The sequence below is a fragment of the Macaca nemestrina genome, chromosome 18, assembly GCF_043159975.1.
Source record: "Macaca nemestrina isolate mMacNem1 chromosome 18, mMacNem.hap1, whole genome shotgun sequence".
NCBI classification, from domain to species: domain Eukaryota; kingdom Metazoa; phylum Chordata; class Mammalia; order Primates; family Cercopithecidae; genus Macaca; species Macaca nemestrina.
Genome location: NC_092142.1, coordinates 9,521,225 through 9,540,875, shown reverse-complemented (window position 1 = coordinate 9,540,875; position 19,651 = coordinate 9,521,225). Strand labels below are relative to the sequence as shown.

Sequence of the window (19,651 nt, the reverse complement as noted above, 5' to 3'; positions counted from 1 at the left end):
ACAGGACACAGGAAAAAAAGCAGTATGCTGCAGACAAGTGTCAAAATAAAGCACTGCATTAGTCTTTAAGCCCTGCTAGCCACTAATTGAAGTAGCTTTGATAAAAACTATTTGAGGCCGGTGCAGTGGCTCACACCTGCAATCCTAGCACTTAGGGGCAAGCAGTGAGGCTGAGGCACATCACCTGAGGTCAGGAGTTCGAGACCAGCCTGGCCAACATGGTGAAACCCCTGTCTCTACTACAAATACAAAAATTAGCTGGACGTGGTGACAGGCGCCTGTAATCCCAGCTACTCGGGAGACTGAGGCATGAGAATCACTTGAACCCAGGAGGCGGAAGTCGCAGTGAGCCGAGATTACGCTACTGCACTTCAGCCTGGGCTACAGAGCAAGATTCAGTCTCAAAAAAACAAACAAACAAACAAACCTGTTTGATAACCATAAATTGATATACCCTTTTTTTCTTTAAATAGAGAGAAAGTTTCACCATGTTGGCCAGGGTGGTCTCAAACTCCTGACCTCAAGTGATCCACCCACCTTGGCCTCCCAAAGTGCAGACATTACAGGTGTGAGCCACAGCACCTGGCCAATTGATATACTTTTGATTAAAGCTGTTTACATTAGTCTCTCCCACTAAACTGGGTTCCGAGGCTTACAAGGGTAATGACTTAGAGTGTGACAATGAATGAGACCCCATCTACATGAAATATTCAGCAGGCATCAAGTCTGCCATATTCCTTTAAATTAAGAACATGTTTGTTTAGTTGGGCTGTATTTCATGGGGATGGGGTAAGGAAGGGGAAAAAAAACTGAGGGAAAACTGTCCTCTCTTAAATACATAGGACATGAAGAGGAACGTTGAGTTTGCTTTGATTATAAACTCAAGCCTGCCTCAATATACCAATTCTTTTCCCATGTCCTTTTGCTCTCCAAACACATGAATTTGGACCCACCCTCAATGCAAAACTCCAAAAACTTCAATTTGGCCTTTTACTTCATGAATTTGGCTAAGCAATTAATATGCAAGACTGAATTCTGGCATTGTATTTACCCTAACTATGGTGTTTCCAAGTACATCTTAAAAGAGCACCATAACAGTGTTCACTTCAAACAAATCAGATAATAAGGACACCCAGTTAAAGTCACTAATCAGCATTAGTAGTTAACAATGGCCCTAGTACCAGAACCATTCAAATTACTTTAAATATTCAAATTCAACTACCATTCTCCTTAATACACTGATGTTCTCACAAACCAGTAGAGCACAACTCAGTATAATTTATATTTCTGTAGTCTTTCAAGGGGCCCTATTACTTCACCACAACACTGTTTTAACCCATGAATTAAAGGTATGAACCCTAAGAGTAAGAATGCATTCAGTCTCCAATCTGTACTGGATTAGTGCTACATAAGAAATTTACTGGAGGTAAAGATCATTTTTTCCTACACAAAACCTTATATTTAAGTTTTAAATCCTCAGAACTTAAACATGTGAAAATTATAAACAGTCCCTTCAACTGTATCATTACTTAAAACTCCCAAAGTTCAGGAAAACAATAAATCACAGATGGAACACTTGCAATGTAAGAAAATACATGGGAGTTGGAGGATACAGTTTTTTGAGGGCAGAGTAGGCTGGCTTGCCCTTTTTACTACTATGTACACTACTGCTACCTTAAGATAACAAGTGTGGTTTTTATGTTTCTTAAAACTCTCTTCTAAAATGTAACAGTACAATAGAGTAAAAAAGATACCTTAAGAGAAGCATGGAATGAGCCACAACCCTCTTAAAAAAGGAAGAAAATCACAATACTTGAAACAACTGCATCAAATATTACCATGCACTAAAATTAATCTAACAAACTATGTACACCTCTAGTTAACTGTTTTCCCAAACTTCAGGGGAAAAGATGTGAAACTCTCTAATTCAGTATCAACAGATCCCATTTTTGCCCAAGCTTCCAAAGTTCTGACAGCCTAACTACTCCACTCTATCAGGAACAGTGTGCAGTTTTAAGTACTGCATCCATACAACCTGAACTTTCCTGCAATTCATGTTTTTGTTTTTAATTGTCCTAAACGTTAACACGGAAAAAACAACATTGAGGTTTCAGGAAAGAACTACAGTTTGCCAGAGAGAACAAAATCTCTACAGGTATTAAAGTTTCAAAGATTCAACTTCAATAAAGTTTCTTTATATCCCACTATTTCTTAGTACCTTACCAGGTTACTTTGTTTTAGATGACTTGTACTATGGCCCAAAAATGTTAACTGTCAACAAGACTCACGGCCAGGCGCAGTGGCTCACGCCTGTAATCCCAGCATTTTGGGAGGCCGAGGTGGCGTGGATCACCTGAGGTTGGGAGTTCGAGACCAGCCTGACCAACATGGTGAAACCCTGTCTCTAAAAAATTAGCCAGGCGTGGTGGTGCATGCCTGTAATCCCAACTACTCAGGAGGCTGAGGCAGGAGAACTGCTTGAACCCGGAGGCGGAGGTTGCGGTGAGCCAATATCACACCACTACACTCCAGCTCGCGCCACAAGAGCGAAACTCCATCTCCAAAAAAAAAAAAAAAAAAAAAAGAATTCATGACCTAATTACTTCTACCTGCTTAGCCATCTGCGTGGTCCATGTTTTCACCATGGTTTCAAGCAAGTCTTATTATTCTGTTGCTTTCTTTCCTTAAGCAGTATTAAATGCTGTCACACAGGTTAACTCTCCCAGCTCTATTTGGAAGTCTGTATTAGAGAGTAACAAGCAACAACAGACTTATCACTGACTACATTCCCTGGGTTTCTCCAGCAATACTAAAATCCCCTAGCCAAGAGTGCCTTCTTATGACAGGTCTGGTCTGGGGAGATAGCGATCCACCTGTCCACTGGCTGAACTCTGCTGGGCCCGCCTCTTAAAGCGCAAGGAACCTGAGGGACGGGACGATAGGCAGAAGGTCGAATCTTACATCCATCCTCTCCCACCATCTATAGCAGACCAAGTAAGAAAGGTATCAAGGGAGGTCCAAGGTCCCATGAGAACTAACCCAACAATCTCCCACCTTACTTGCCTGTCATGGACCATTAGAAATATAACAGAATTCTTAAGACACAAGAACTTCCTCTTTGACTTCAGAAGAGGAGAAAAACATGTACAACACATAACTGTAAAGCGATAAATTCTAATCAACACTGCAGAAAGATATGTAATTTTAACACCAATAAGCTCAAACTAACTTTCTAAAAACATTTTCTAGGATGGGTTATCTGACAGAAATCGCCCATATAAGGTTTAGCTTACATTCTATTAAACATTTCTAGAGCAAGCTGTTTACTGTAATAGACAAAAAACAGCATATCTGGACCTAAACCTAAAAGTGAAAAATGGGTCCACAGGCACCCTCTTAACCATTTTTCCAAAGAAATATGTTTAAACGGCTTTACCATGCAGAGCTATGGCTTCCCGGAAGGGTTGCAAATCAGTCTCTACAGATGAGCTAGTTTCCGTTGAAGTAGCTCGGTTAGGGGACACTACAGTCAGTCTTGGGGGAGCTCTAGAGTTTCGTGGTGGAGGAACTTTTCCACACAGGAAGCTGATCAAATCTTCTCTACGAATAGTTCTTCTGCGTTTTTTAACCCAAGCCAACACATCCTTATTGCGTCGCTGATAGCCAATCTGAATTCCAATATCAAAACTTCGTTGATGGGTATCCACGCTTTCTGTTAGAAATAAAGAAAAAGAAAACATGTATCATGATCATTAGAGTCAAATTGTATTCCCTCCTAAAGAAAACCATTTTACAAGCTAACCAAAGTGAATACCATGATGTGGCCTCTGTATCAGTAATATAAACTGAAATGATTACAGTCATAATGAAAATGTTATATATAAAATTTAATCTTAATGTCTAAATTCAGTGTTGACTTAACGCAGTCCTGGAGCTTGTCTTGTTAAAAAAATTTTTTTTAACAGAAACAGATTAGTTATCTGTAATGGAACTACCTAAAATAACTTGCATCACATCATTCAACAGATGTCTAAGTATTGCACATGCCTCAGGCCACACTCATCTGCATTTACCACGTCATTGTGGAAATGCACTCCTACTGACAGATTCAGCACCAAGATTCAGGAACAAGCTGAAGACAGCGACAAACGTTTTAGAAGGAAAAATTAATTCTGATTGACGGCTCAACACTAAAACCAAATAGCATGGTGGAAACAAAAAGCTTCATTTATTTCCCTGGGTATATTCTCATTCTCCTTCCAGTTCCCAACAGCTTCCTGTAACTCAACCATTCCCCATACATCTCCCAGACTTGATTCTTTGTGTATACTCCACCTGGGTTTTGGTAAAATGACCCCTACCTTTCAGTGGTTTCATCTAGTTGAAAAAAGTATTTGAAAATTTAAGTCACTGCAATTTATTTTTAATTGAGCTGCTGTGCCAGCAGAAAATCACCAGTATGTCTTTAACAGCATTAACCAACATCTTTACTTTATCCTTGAACTTTTTGTAAAAGCAACAACACTGTGTACATTTCTCTATTACTTTACCCGGCTTTGATTATTTCATTTTATTTTATTTCATTTTCTGAGACGGAGTCTGTTGCCCAGGCTGTAGTGCTCAATCTTGGCTCACTGCAACCTCCGCCTCCCGGGTTCTCCTGCCTCAGCTGGGATTACAGGCACACGCCTCCACACCTGGCTAAATTTTGTATTTAATAGAGACCAGGCTTCACCATGTTGGTCAGGCTGGTCTCGAACTCCTGACCTCATTGACCACCCGCCTCGGCCTCCCAAAGTGCTGGGATTACAGGCGTGAGCCACTGCACCTGGCGGCTTTAATTTCTTGTCTGCTATGTCTACAGTAGACTCTGAAAGGATGGGCAATCGTCAAACAATGTAAAGCTGTGTTCCAGGAAAAAAAAAAAACAATCATCCAGACATCACAGAGGATCCCAAGCTGAATTTGCACTATTAAAGAAAATGTCAAGAGGGCAGCAGAACAACCAGAACTTTATAATAAGGCTGACTCTTTGGCAGATGATAGTCTTTACTGCTGAAGAAAGAAAAACAAGGATATTGTCCACAGATCTTTTCTCTTAAAAAAATAATCAATGTAGGACCTGGGATGTTAAAAAGAAAAAAGACTTCAAAATAAAAAGGACCAGGACTAGAATTCGACATCAATTTGGAAACCTGATATGCTATACAGTGCATTCATATCTTCTCCATCACAACTTTGAGAAGGTGGATTATTCTAATTTTACAAACATAAAAAGCAGCTCAAAAGTGAAGTAACTTCTCCAGTGTCTCACTACTGGTATAATGTGAATCAATAATCTTGATTTCTCACTTCTTCATAAACAAAGCAAGGACTCCACCATTTTGAATATAAATAGCATTAGAGACGATCACCACTTTCCCATCTCTTTAAGAAAAGATTTAGATGAGCCAACCCTAAAGGGGTGGACAAACCTAAAGATGACTTTGTAATGCTGTACCTAAAACTTAAATGATTCTGAAAGAGCTGGAGGCATTCATCTTATCAAACCACATAAAGGATAAATGTAAAATGTGTTAACCTAGAAGCAATCACGTTTTTAAACCTATCCTACCTAGAAGAACTGCTTTTAATCAAGCTTATAAATGAAGAAGTTTCTGTTTCTGAAGAGAACAAGGAAATTTTATTCTTCAAAAGCCAAATGTTACGAGGTAAGCCCAGACCTGGAGAAACAGAGGAAAAAAGTCTGAAGCATAGTAAAAAAGGGATACAAGAAACAAGTCTGAAGCAGGCTTGGAGAGAGCAAAAAAAGATGACCGGGCGTGGTGGCTCATGCCTGTAATCCTAGCACTTTGGGAGGCCAAGGCAGGTGGATCACCTGAAGTCAGGAGTTCGAGACCAGCCTGGCTAAGATGGCAAAACCCCATCTCTACTAAAAATACAAAAAGTAGCCAGGCGTGGTGGCAGGCACCTGTAATCCCAGCTACTCTGGATGCTGAGGCAGGAGAATCACTTGAACCCGGAAGGCGGAGGTGGCAATAAGCCGAGAGTGTGCCACTTCACTCCAGCCTGGGTGAAAGAACAAGACACTCTCTCAAAAAAAAAAAAAAAAAGGAAGAAAGAAAAATGAAGTAGGCATGTAAACATACACCTTCCAAACCAGACAGCAAAAAAAGAGAAGCTAAACCTGATACAAAACTCAAGGGCCAAAGGGAAGGGGCCACGTGAGGTGGTTTTTAAAAAAAAAAAAACAAAAAATAAAAAAACTATCCTGGGAAGAGCTTGGCCAAGTTTTGGTTTGTTTTGATTGAAGACACAAGAAGTCCAACAGTCAGATCTGCAAGGGACTAATGGTTTCATCACAGATTTGAACACTGGGAAAACTCAATAATCACTAGTAGCCTGGCTTAGATATAAGACAGTTAGTAAGAAGTTGTGAACCTCTTTAAAAAAATTATGCAACTGACAACTATTTCACCTCAAAAATTCTGAGATGATCAAGTCTCAACATCAGAACCAACTATGAGTACACTAAACTCAAGCATTTTGCAAACACTACCCTTACAGACTAGAAGGTCCTAGAAGAGAAAAGCAGATACAACATTTAATGTTTTAAGTATGTTTTTGCACCACCGGAGCATAATGTAGTTTTATACTGTTAACACTATATTCTGAAAACCAAGTCTGGCCGGGCGTGGTGGCTCAAGCCTGTAATCCCAGCACTCTGGGAGGCCGAGGCGGGTGGATCACAAGGTCAGGAGATCGAGACCATCCTGGCTAACATGGTGAAACCCCGTCTCTACTAAAAATACAAAAAACTAGCCGGGCGTGGTGGCGGGCGCATGTAGTTCCAGCTACTCGGAGGCTGAGGCAGGAGAATGGCGAGAACCCGGGAGGCAGAGCTTGTAGTGAGCTGAGATCCGGCCACTGCACTCCAGCCTGGGCAACACAGCGAGACTCCGTCTCAAAAAAAAAAAAACCAAGTCCAATTGCCTTACCACTCAAACCCAACCTCAGTTATCTCCCAAAATATAAAGTCCCATGTACCTGGTGAAGTATTTAAAATAGAGTTCTTTTTAAATAGTTACCTGATTGAAAAAAAATCTTTCTCATACCTTGGGCTAATTAGGAGACCTGCATGCTTACTGGAGAATGTTAGGCATGACTACATTTTAACGTAATCCCAGGACAAACTACTGTCCAGTGGATAATCTCACACACACACACACACACACACACGCACACACACACACGGCCTCTTGACGGCTCTCAGCCAAACGCTGCTTTCAGCACACCCCAGTTCTAGAAGCATGGGCTTTCGGGTACCTATCCCAGAAAAACAGAGCACAGAAACCGTGGCCAGTCTTGTGTCCAACACTATTTTACCGAAACCGAAGTCACTGTGGAAAAGAGCCACAAACTTGAAGGTTAGGCAAACTCCAAGGGCACTGAAATGTCAATCTAACCTTTAACCACAACACATTCATTTCCTTATTCAAAAAAGGAACTGGGCAGGCGTGGTTCGGTGGCTCATACACATAATCCCAGCACTTTTGGGAGGTTGAAGTGGGCGGATCACTTGAGGCCAGGAGTTTGAGATCAGCATGGCCAACATGGTGAAACCTCATCTCTACTCAAAATATAAAAATTAGCCAGGCTTAGTGGCAGGCACCTGTAATCCCAGCTAGTTGGGAGGCTGAGGCAGAAGAATCATTTGAGTCTGAGAGGCAGAGGTTGCAGTGAGCCAAGACTGCACCACAGCACTCCAGGCTGGGTGACAGAGCAAGACTCCATCTCAAAAGAAAACGAACTGATTCACACACCAGTCATAGTAGGTATCCCATATTTCCTTTTATTTTTTTAAATGTTTTTATATAAGCATGTGAAACTGAATCCAACAGATTTTAGAAGACAAATACTCCCACCACAATGGGCTGGGGTGGGGGCAGAGGGCAAATAATTATATTGATTCTGAAGACCAAATGCATAACTTTCTTACATGACTGCATAAAATTTATTAGATTACACTACTTACAGCTTTTTGATACACACAAAACTTCATGTGAATTAGAGCAGGTATCGCAAGTTTATAACAAGGAACTGAAGTTCAAAGGGCCTTGTGTCCAAAGTTCAGTGACAGAGTTCCTTCTATGACCTATCTCTTCCTCAAATGAGAAGCCATCTCTCAATCACAGACAATGTACAAACCTTAAGAGCACAATGCTACACCAAAACAACACTTCTGAAGAAATACTACTGACTACGTAAGATTTCAACCTAAGAGTTAGATTGGCACTAGTCAGTCCACCACACAGAGAAGTATTTTATTCTTTTTTGGGGGAAAGGGTAGAGGCAGGGTCTCACTATGTTGCCCAGGTTGATCTCAAACTCCTAGCCTCAAGAGATCCTCTCCCCTCAGCCTCAAGTGCTGGGACTACAGGTATGAGCCATGGCACTCCAACCAGTAAAGACAACGTATGTTTCTTCAGGAATGTAACAATCTAAGGGACAGCCAAAATCGAACACTTTCCAATCGTATTCCCTAAGGAAGTGTTATCCAAAAGTAAGCATACCTCCTAGTTACTTACATATTTACCTAACCTTCACCTAGTACACAAAACAAATGACCAGGAACCAGGGGGAGAATTTTTATTTTATTTTATTTTTTTTTGTGATGGAGTTTCGCTCGTCACCCAGGCTGGAGTGCAATGGCACGATCTCGGCTCACCACAACCTCTGCCTCCCGGGTTCAAGCGTTTCTTCTGCCTCAGCCTAACAAGTAGCCGGGATTACAGGCATGAGCCACCACGCCCAGCTAATTTTGTATTTTTAGCAGAGATGGGGTTTCTCCACGTGGGTCAGGCTGGTCCTGAACCCCCGACCTCAGATGATCTGCCCACCTTAGACTCCCAAAGTGCTGGGATTACAGGTGTGAGCCACCTCGCCCAGCCCAGGGGGAGAATCTTAATAACCACTGTTTGTTGCCTGCCTGGCATCCAATCCTTGTCCTCCCCTTCTTAAAGCACTCCAAGTTTTTGTTTAGATAGCAACCGTGTTCTGAGAGAAACTCCCTCTACATTTGCTTAAGGGGTTGTGGCTTAGCCCTCAACTCATCTGCATAACCCTATGTACCCCTATTAATGGTTGTGGGTAAGCAAGTGACCCCTTATGGCCAAGAGATGACAGAAGTCATTTTTAGGCTCTTCTAAGCTTCACTGAGTGGCCCTAAGACATGAGCCACAAGCCATTCTGCCAACATAATGAAGCCAGCCTGATGACAAAGTATGCTAGTGCACACACGGGGAAAACAGAGCAGGAGAGCCTGGGCCACTCAATTAAGTCAATCCTGCTGTGGCCTTTTAAGTCAGAGGGTCCAGTACATGTCCATACAGCTAAAGCCAGCCCAACTTGTGTTTTCTGATACTTGCAACCAACCTATCCTTTCACAGAAAAAGTACGCACAGGCTGGGTATGGTGGCTCACAGCTGTAATCCCAGCACTTTGGGAAGCTGAGACAGGTGGATCGCCTGAGCTCAGGAGACCAGCCTGGGCAATATGGCAAAACCTCATCTCTACTACAAAAACTTAGCTGGGCATGGTGGTGGGTGCCTGTGGTTCCAGCTACTCAGTGGCTGAGGTGGGAGGATCACTTGACCCTGGAAGATGGAGGTTGCAGTGAGCCAAGACAGCACAACTGCGCTCCCACCTGGGTGACAGAATGAGACCCTGTCTCCAAAAAAAAAAAAAAAGACAGACAAGAGAAGAAAAAAGAAAAGGAAAGCAACCAGGCGCGGTGGCTCACGCCCGTAATCCCAGCATTTTGGGAGGCCAAGGCAGGCGGATCACCTGAGGTCAGGAGTTCGAGACCAGCCTGTCCCAACACGGTGAAACCTCATCTCTACTAAAAATACAAAAATTAGGCCAGGCGTGGTGGCTCACGCCTGTAATCCCAGCACTTTGGGAGGCCAAGACGGGTGGATAACGAGGTAGTAGATCAAGACCATCCTGGCTAACACAGTGAAACCCTGTCTCTACTAAAAATACAAAAAAAAGGGCGTGGCAGCGGGCGCCTGTAGTCCCAGCTACTTGGGAAGCTGAGGCAGGAGAATGGCATGAACCCAGGAGGCGGAGCTTGCAGTGCACAGAGAAGGCGCCACTGCACTCCAGCCTGGGCAACAGAGCAGGACTCTGTCTCAAAAAAAAAAAAAAAACCAGAAAAATTAGCCTGGTGTGGTGGCAGGCACCTGTAATCCCAGTTACTCAGGAGGCTGAGGGAGGAGAATCGCTTGAACCTGGGAGCAGAGGTTGCAGTGAGCCGAGATCAAGCCATTGCACTCCAATCTGGGGGACAAGAGCAAGACTTTGTCTCAAAAAAAAAAAAAGGAGGCCGGGCGCGGTGGCTCAAGCCTGTAATCCCAGCACTTTGGGAGGCCGAGACGGGCGGATCACGAGGTCAGGAGATCGAGACCATCCTGGCTAACACGGTGAAACCCCGTCTCTGCTAAAAAATACAAAAAACTAGCCGGGCGCAGTGGCGGGCGCCTGTAGTCCCAACTACTCGGGAGGCTGAGGCAGGAGAATGGCGTGAACCCGGGAGGCGGAGCTTGCAGTGAGCTGAGATCCAGCCACTGCACTCCAGCCTGGGCGGCAGAGCCAGACTCTGTCTCAAAAAAAAAAAAAAAAAAAGGAAAAAAATAAGAGCTACACACAAAAAAAGCAGTCTTCTATAAAAATCTACAATCTACAAACACTATTATGAATAACTGAGGCTACTGCTTCTGACAAAGCTAAACATTTTTTTAAATTAAAAATTTTCCCCCCTTAAATTATATTTAAATTAAAAAAAAAGTTTTAAGACACGGGATCTCACTACATTCCCCCAAGCAATCCTCCTGCCTCAGCCTCCCAAAGTGCTGGGATTACAGGTATGAAAAGTATAATGCTCAGGGTTTCTAACTATAATCTACACTAAGGTATTTTGAACAAAGTCTCAAACTCAGCAATAATTTTTTTGCAGCCAAGTGAGTCACAAACCAGCTCCACCAGTCTCCAGGTAAAATATGATTTCTGGCCATTTGTTTCTAAGTCACCTGCCACTTGGCCCACACATTTACAATTATGCTCAGTTCTCCTTTAGTTCACGAGTCCAAAATGGCCACAATGAAGTAAGACATATAAAGAGGGCTTGGAATCAAGATGTATCAAAAATCAGGACTTAAGGGCATCAGACTATTTTTCCTGTCAATTCTACTTACATTTACTCCATTTAGGGAAAAAAGAGGAACAAGAAGTACACACCAGAGTTTATTCCAACACAAGGAAAAAAGAAAAGAAAATAAACTATTATTACTTCCCTTTGTTTTAAGCCCTGCCCACATTGAGAAAAATCCAAAAAATACTTAAAACTTGACCAACACAATGAATGCCAGAGCACTCACTATGCCAGGCACAAAGCTAAGAGCTTGTACTAGAATCTGTGGTAGTTATCCCTATTTAAGTCAAGTCAAGGAGCACAATGGTGAAGTAACACCTGGCTTCATTGTCCCCAGGACCATAAAGGTAAAAAGTAACAGAGTCAAGATCTGAACTCAGGCAACGTGGCAGTAGACTCCAACTCACAATGACACTAGCCCTCTGCAAGCACTGCTAGGCTGCAGATGCTCAGGGAAATGCTGTTCAAGATAACCAGAAACATCTTTCAGCAATATCCAGGACTGCATGCAACTAATGCTACAAATGCAGTTTCAAAACGTGGAGGCAAAGAAAACAAGCATCAAGGAAGAAAAACATGAAAAGCATGAAAAGCTGAGAAAGAACAATTAGAGAAATGGCTCTATGGGGCACAATCAAACACGGGCTCACACAGGTTGCTGGAAAGTGGGATCTCCAATGTAAGGAGCGAACACAGGCACGCTTGACCAAGTATTTCCCAGGTAAACATCAACCCTAGCTAGATTAAAATGATGTTTTACTCCTCTTCTTTAGTTTCAGGTATCACAAAATATATTGATCTAAGAATACTACTGAATATTGAAGAAACACCATCCTCTTTACATTTATCAAATTAAAAACCAGCAATCAGGATTTTGGCTTCCTTTATCAAAAAGAGGAAGAAAAGTCGACCCTGCTATCTACAGCAGAAGAAACCACGCACTCCATTTTATTGAATTCTGTCCTTGCTGAAGGGACAAGTTCAACTCACATTTACATTATCTTCCAAATCCTTCTAGCCACATTCCAACAAAACCAATTAACTGAATTTTCAACTTCTCAAAAGCCCACTGACAACTAAAAGGGGCCATCTGCTGGGTATTTATCTCAATCCTGACCTTCATTAAGAAGGTCAGGATTGAGATAAAAACCTAGTGAACTTCTTGGTAGTTATCAAGAAGCTGGTAGGAGTGCCAAATTGTCCCCAGGCTGCAAAATAACCCATTTTTACCTTGTCAGATTAAGTGCTTAATTATACAAAATACAGGAATGCTGCCTGCTGCCCACTTAGAAGTATCCACCAAATTTTCCCCCCTTAAATTATATTTAAATATTTAATCAGAACTATAACCAATATCATTTAAATTTAGTACTACTTACTGCTGTATGCACTTGTGACACTACCTTGCTAATTTTATTGGTTCTATTTAAGGCAACCAATTATTCCTACAGCTGTATGCCTGTTCTCCAAAGACCACACCCTGAAAAGAAGAAAAAGTGAGACTATCCACAGTATTACCCACACACTCCTTGAATCAAATAAAACGTTATTATACTATCAAATTCCACAAGACACAACTTACCATTTCTATTAGGCAAGGGATGTGTTTTCATTGTACAGGAACAAGGTACAAAATAAAACTAGTTCAGACTGACAATCTAGCATTTACAATAATCCAAGAATCATATATGAAGTTTTCTAAAAATAAATGTTCCTCATTAAGTTTTCTGAGCAGGAAAACTAGCAAACTGTAAACATTTTAAAATGAAGCAATCAAATTAAGGATTATTTCAGAGTTCAAATGCTGAATCCATCTTCTTACACGAAAAGTTAGCACTAAAGAAAACTGCTAGCTTACTCCTAAAAGGACACATTCTACAAGCACCCAACAGCACCAAAGCCAGAGGACACTCACATTTCATATGGCCTAGGCTGAGAACCTGGCACATAAAAACACTAAAAATGTGTTGCCTTCCCCTTCAAGAACAAAGCAATACCAACAAGAGCAAAAGAATAAATCATGGTACTGCCACACCACAGAGCAATACTCGCCAATTAAAAGGCACTGAACTATGCACACCTGCAATGCGAACTCGATGGGTGAATCTTATCATAGTAAGTGGAACAAGCCAGACACAACAGGCTACAAGGACTGCACGGTTCTATTTAGGACATGATGGAGAAGAAAAAACAGTAATCAAATCAGTGACTGCCAGGGGCTGGAGTGGGGGTGACAAATATATTCTACTTGTTTAAAAAAAAAAAAATCGAAGTACACATTCTAAAACGGTGATTTTACCGTATGTAAATTACACTCCAAGAAACTTTTTTTTAAATTAAGTATTATTTCAAAATTCCCTTTTTGGACAAAACCAAGAGCCATTCCAAAATGTTCAAGACCGTCAAGCACTACATATGTTGAAGCAATTTACTCAGTCACAATTTAAGAAACAGCTATATAAAATCAAAGCCAACCACTGGGGCACTATTTAACCATGTTCCCTTTTTTCAGTAAGGCTGGACTAGTAGCATTATAGTTCCTCATTCCCTAAAGCTAGCGTTCCTTTTCATCACTTTGTTACCAGTTCTCAAATTACTGTCCCAAAAAACTGTAGTCTACTCAAGAAATCTCACAATAAGAAATATTTTTCCTACAAGATGCAGCGGCCATTTGCACATTCTTACACAAAAATTAAAACTTGAGAGTCACGCAGCAGCTTCATAGCCCGTTTCAACCTATACCGGTATGTTTGAAATGCACAAAATTCCATTACTGTTCTGAGCAACTCTTAAAAGTTTGAAAGCATTTAATTACGTTTTTCTTAAGATTAACAAAGTCATAATCCTTTTTCCATAAAAACCTTGCCAAAAACAAAAACAAAAAAAAATCAACCTCAAATTTCTCAGTCTTCAAAATCAGTAAGGCACAAAATCTAAACCCACCGTTACCAAGAAAGCACAATGGTCAAGAACGTTTACTTACATATCTTCATGTCATCACAAAGGGTGGATTAACTCCAGAAAGGAACCACCATAAAACACAAATCTATCAACTCAAAACCCTCAACAGAATTCCTGCCAGCAACTCATAATAATCAGACATAGAATCGTTTTGACAGAAAACACGTGATGAAACGCTAGAAAAGAGCAGCACGTTAACATGCACGCAGATGACCGATTAGCAAGCTTTCAAGCACTTCAAAACTACATACACTGCCACGCTCTCAAATGCCTAACTCAAGAATTTTTTCCATACAGTTCGTCCCACCTCCGACTGTAGTACAAAAAGCATCAACTCTTTTCTTCCCTCAACGTCTTTTCCAGTGGGAAGCAAGGCTCAGCGTCTCCCAGCTCAATGCTTCTCAACCTGAGCACTACTGACTTTAGAGACAGGATAATTCTTCGCTGAGGGGGCCGGCGGTGTTATCTTGGGCACTGCAGGACCTTCAGCAGCCTCCATCCACTGGGTGCCAACAACAGCCCCCTCTAGGAGAAGACAACCGAAAACGTCCCCAGGCGTTGCCATCTGTCCTGGCGGGTGTCAAAACTGCCTCCGGTGGATCTAACTACAGCACCGCCGGGATTCTCAAGTTGCAAGGTATTCTAGGTTAGCAGCTGGGCTGGGGAGCAGAAAACACACTTGGAACGCAGGGGAGACACCCTGACGCAAGCGGCCCTTCCCTGAATCGGCAATGCAGCAAGGTTATCTTTACCTTTGTAGAGGTTGGTGACGGCGGTGGCTGCGTTTTGGAAGGGGACCCAGAGAGAAAGTCCTGGCTGCTGACACACTCGGTCTGAAAAGCAAACCAAAAAAAAAAAAAAAAGAAAGAAAAAAGAAACACACATAGAAAAAGAAACAGAACAAGAATGTTATTTGGGCGTCAATCACTCCGGAACGGCCATATTAGGTTTCGCCATTTTGTTCAAGGGTTTCGGGATCCCAAACCCAGTGTGAGGACCGGGGGGCATGGGGGTCGCGGCGGGGAGAAGGGGATGCCGCAGGCCTCAGGGGCTCAGATCAGGGACAAGTCGCGGGGCAGGGAGGCGCCCCCCTCGCAGTCCCCGCCCCGAGGCCGGCTCAGGGCACAATGGGGCCGCCCCGCCGTCTCCCTTCGCCATTTTGTGACGGGGGCTCCTCCCCTCCCCTCTCCGGGCCGAGGGGGACACCGGGCGGCCGGGCCCGGAGAGCGGGGACCCTCGGACGACCGCAAAGCGGGGCTCCCCCCACGCCGGCCCTGGCCTGCCCCCCCAACCCCGGGCCTCCCTCCCACGGCGCCATCTTGCGGGGAGGGGGCGGCAGAGCCGCGGCGCCACCGGACGGGACCCCCGGGGCCGCCGCCGTAGCGGCCCCCCGAAGCGGCAGCCGAGCCGACAGGGCCGGGCCCGGGCGGGGGCGGCCAAGCGGCACCAAGATGGCGGCGGCGGCCTCACCTTTGTAGAGCTGGGCCACGGCGGTGGCCGAGTTCTGGAAGAGGTGCCACAGCTTCTGCTGCTTGTGTTCGGGCTGCGCGGCGGCCGCTGCCTCCTCCTGCAGCTCTGGGGGCAGCTGCTCGTCCTGCTCGGCCTCGGCCAGGCACTGCCGCTCCCACTTGGAGAACCAGTGCTCGGGCCCGTGCTCCTGGATCTCGGCCTCGCCCTCCTCCTTCCGCTCCTCCATCCTCCGCGGCCTCCCGCGGCCTCGCCGCCGCCGCCGCCGCGTCCTCCTCAGGCGGGGCCCCCGCGGGAGCGTCGTCGTCAAGCGGCCCGGCGGCAGGGCCCGGCGGCCGGCGGCGCCTCCTCCTCTCAGCGGCCCAGGCCTCCTGCACCCCGACGGCCGGCGAGCCCCGCCCCGCGGCCCCGTGCAACCAGGGACGACCCCCGCCCCAGGCCTTCCCACCCCCCGGGCCCCGCCGAGGTCGCCGCGGACCAGATGACCGCTGCCGCCCCTCGCCTCGCCCGCCGCAGCCTGTCTAACGCTCCCCCATGACGCTGCGGCCTCCCAACTGCCGCCGCCGCCGCTGACCGCCGAGCCCTCCGCGCAGCCCGGCCTGCACCGCTGAGCCCACCCCAAAGACTGAGCAACGTCGTCGTCGCCGCCGCGGAGGACGCCTCTGCGGCTGCTGGTCCCCGCCCTACCCCGCCCACATGCTGACTGGAGAAGCACCGCCCACTGGGCCCGAGCTCCCCTGCCCGGTTGGGGCGTGGCCGCTCCAAGGGCCCCTATTAGTCGGATCAGACCGGTTCCGCGTGCCGGCTTCTGAGCACAGCACCGTGATTGGTTCTTCGGCCTGTCTGCCTGACGTAACCAAGTGGCTGGGGGAAGGGAGTGAATGTCAGGAAGGATGAAGAGGGAGGAGGGGGAGGACCTGACAGTGGTTGCGTCCGAGCCAAGGTAGCCAGTGGGGGTGGGGAGGAAGAGCTTGAAGGGATGCGCATGCGCACTTGCTCGCTGCCCCCCCGAGCTCCGGGGCGCCGAGTGGGGATCACGTGACCAGGCCCAGCGACCGCACCCCGCGGGAGCTTTTCCGGCGTTTACAGGCCCTGGGGGATGCAAAATCGAGTGCGACTACTGTGCCGCGGGCATTGAGAGGTGTAGTGGGTGGTAGCGTGCTTACTCCAGCCCCTGGGGCTCCCAAAGGGAGGAGGGGAGTAGAGAAAGTGAATAAAACGCCCGACTCGTGTCCAAGTTTGCAAAGCACTTTCCGATTCTTTTGAGTGCCCCCCAACTTCATTTATTTTTTCCCTTTGAGAAGGAGTCTTACTACGTTGTCCAGGTCTAGACTCCTGGCCTCAAGCAATCCTCCCGCCTCGGCCTCCCAAGGCGCTGGGAATACAGGCTTGAGCCACCGCGCCCGGCCCAGAGTCCCATTTCTTAGATGGGCAAATCGAGCAACAGAGCCAAAGAAAAACTTAAGAGTTGCGAAGTCGGCTCAGCTGCCCCTGCGCCCTGGCGTCCCCGAGGTCGTTGCGCCTTCCCGGTGGACAAGAGGCAGCCGCCCGCGGAGCCGAGGATAACCCGACTGCCCAGGCTGCCGGGTGCCCGCACGCGTCTGCGCCTTGGCGCCCGCGGCGGCACCCTCACCTGTCCCGAAAAGCACACTCCCGGCCACGTGCACGCCCCGCGTCACGCACCGGCCCCTGCCTCCCCCGGCCGGAACCCGCCTGGCGGTGCAGAGCGCGGTGCCCGCCCCTGCTCCCCAGTAGCGCGCAATAGCTGGGCGCCCCTGAGGCTGCGCGCCCCCCTACCCTACCGGGGCTTTCTCCCGGATCTGAGGCCGGGAGAAGGCAGCGACGCAGACAGGCGGTGACCGCATAGAGGCAAAACCCACCATCCCCACCTACAGGCCCACGGCAGGCACCAGCCGGCCTGGAGCCGCGGAGGGGGCCGGCCAGGGGCCGTGTTGCCCGCAGCGTGCGACAGTGCGCTTGCACAGAGCAAGGCAGCTTTGCAAGAAAACCTGACCCCCTCACCGTGGCCTGCAAACCCCTGCAAGATCTGGCCCTGGCGCCTCTCACACAATCCCCTACTTGGCTTGTACCTTGCGCACCCCTTCCCCTCCCCTCCACTCCCCCAGTCTTCCCTCTCCCCCGCCCTCCCCTCCCCTTCGCGCCCCGCCCCCGCCTGGACGCTCACACACTGGCCTGCCTTATTTCCCTGGGACACTAGGGTCTTTCCTGCCCCAGTCCGCTCTCTCTGAAAGCTCTTCCTCCTCCTTTTTCCTCAGATAGCTCCTGTTTAGGAAGCCTACTAGGACAAGCCTAAAGTAGCACCCTTCACACACTCTCCTACTGCCCCGTTATATTATTTCGTAACATTGATCACTATCTAAAATGCTAAATTAGGGCGGGTGCAGTGGCTAAAAAAACATTTCCAATTTTAGGGAAGAATATAAAGTGAAAAGCAAACAAAAATCATTCTACCTAGCTCATTCTACATCCTGCCAATCCTATTCCCAGGAAATAACTTGTGACCTTTGAAAACGGAGTTATGTGTATGTCATGTGTGTATGTGTACGACGTGTGTGTCTGTGTGTCTACCTATATACAAGTAAGTCCCCTTTTAAGGAAAAAAAAAGATGATTTTATGTGTACTATCCTACAAACCTTTTTCCCTTAACGTAATTTGGATGTCTCCACATTGGGACCTAAAGACATTTATTCTTTCAAAATAATGCAAAGAATTTCATTGTATGGATTCACTATAAAGTATTTAACAGGGCCCCTATTGATGCAAATTTAGGTTGTGACCAGTCTTTGCCTATTATAAACAATGCCATAATGAACATCTTGTACATATGTACTGCAGTGAACATCCTTGCATGTATACATATATGTATGCAAATATATATCCTCAGAAATAGTATTTTAGAGTCACAAGGTATATGAGTTAAATATTTTATGAGGCTAGACATGGTGGCTCACACCTATATTCTCAACAATTTAGGAGGCCAAGACGGAAGGATTGCTTGAGCTCAAGAGTTCAAGACCAGCCTGGGCAACATAGTGAGACCCCGTCTCTACAAAAAAATACAAAACATAGCCAGGCATGGCGGCACACACCTGTAGTTACAGCTACTCAGTAGGCTGAGACGGGAGGATTGCTTGAGCAAAGAAGGCATAGGTTGCAGTGAGGCGAGATAGTACCACTGCACTCCAGCCTGGGTGACAGAGTGAGACCCCATCTCAGTCAATCAATCAATCAATAAAACTGCCTGCTGAGTGTAGGACCAATGGTTGTTGATATGTCGATTTCTGCATTTCTGCATTCCCAGTAGCACATGAGAAGTCCAGGCCTGCACATGTAGGTATGACAAAGGAAAGAACGCTGCTGGACCATTCTGCTGCCTGCAGGCCCTGCTTCAAAAGCCACACACCACTTTGGACAGTCCAAAGGTTCCGAGTTTTTGCAGAATGAAGGCTGCTCTTCTTCTTGTTCATGTAATTCAGACACTGTTCCAGAAGTTTCTGACCTTTTCTTGTAAGAACATAATATTTCAGCCATAGATACAAGAAGGAATGATATTGAATTGCATCAATGGTGGATCTATAATAAATATTTGTCGGTTAGCAAAGACAATCTAAAGAAAAAGGAATAAATATTGAAAAGCAGGCCAGGCGCGGTGGCTCAAGCCTGTAATCCCAGCACTTTGGGAGGCCGAGGCAGGTGGATCACGAGGTCAAGAGATCAAGATCATCCTGGCTAACATGGTGAAACCCCGTCTCTACTAAAAATACAAAAAACTAGCCAGGCGTGGTGGCGGGCGCCTGTAGTCCCAGCTACTCGGAGGCTGAGGCGGGAGAATGGCGTGAACCCGGGAGGTGGAGCTTGCAGTGAGCCGAGATCGTGCCACTGCACTCCAGCCTGGGCGACACAGCGAGACTCCATCTCAAAATAAATAAAAAAATAAATAAATATTGAAAAGCATCACCTATCCGCTTGATTTCCATGACTCTGAGCTT

General features: G+C 46.0%; 1 protein-coding gene across 1 annotated transcript in view; it reads right to left on the bottom strand.

The window, feature by feature from the left end:
* HAPSTR1 (HUWE1 associated protein modifying stress responses) overlaps positions 1-16,736 on the bottom strand; it is a 29,331-nt gene extending 12,595 nt beyond the window's left edge. The window contains exons 1-3 of the mRNA XM_011717507.2: positions 15,644-16,736; positions 14,926-15,006; positions 3,437-3,712 (exon numbers count right to left, since the gene is read on the bottom strand). Of these exons, the coding sequence (XP_011715809.1) occupies positions 3,437-3,712; positions 14,926-15,006; positions 15,644-15,869 (583 nt within the window). The 5' untranslated portion in view covers positions 15,870-16,736. The remainder of the gene's footprint in view (positions 1-3,436; positions 3,713-14,925; positions 15,007-15,643) is intronic.
* Positions 16,737-19,651: the final 2,915 nt, after the last annotated feature.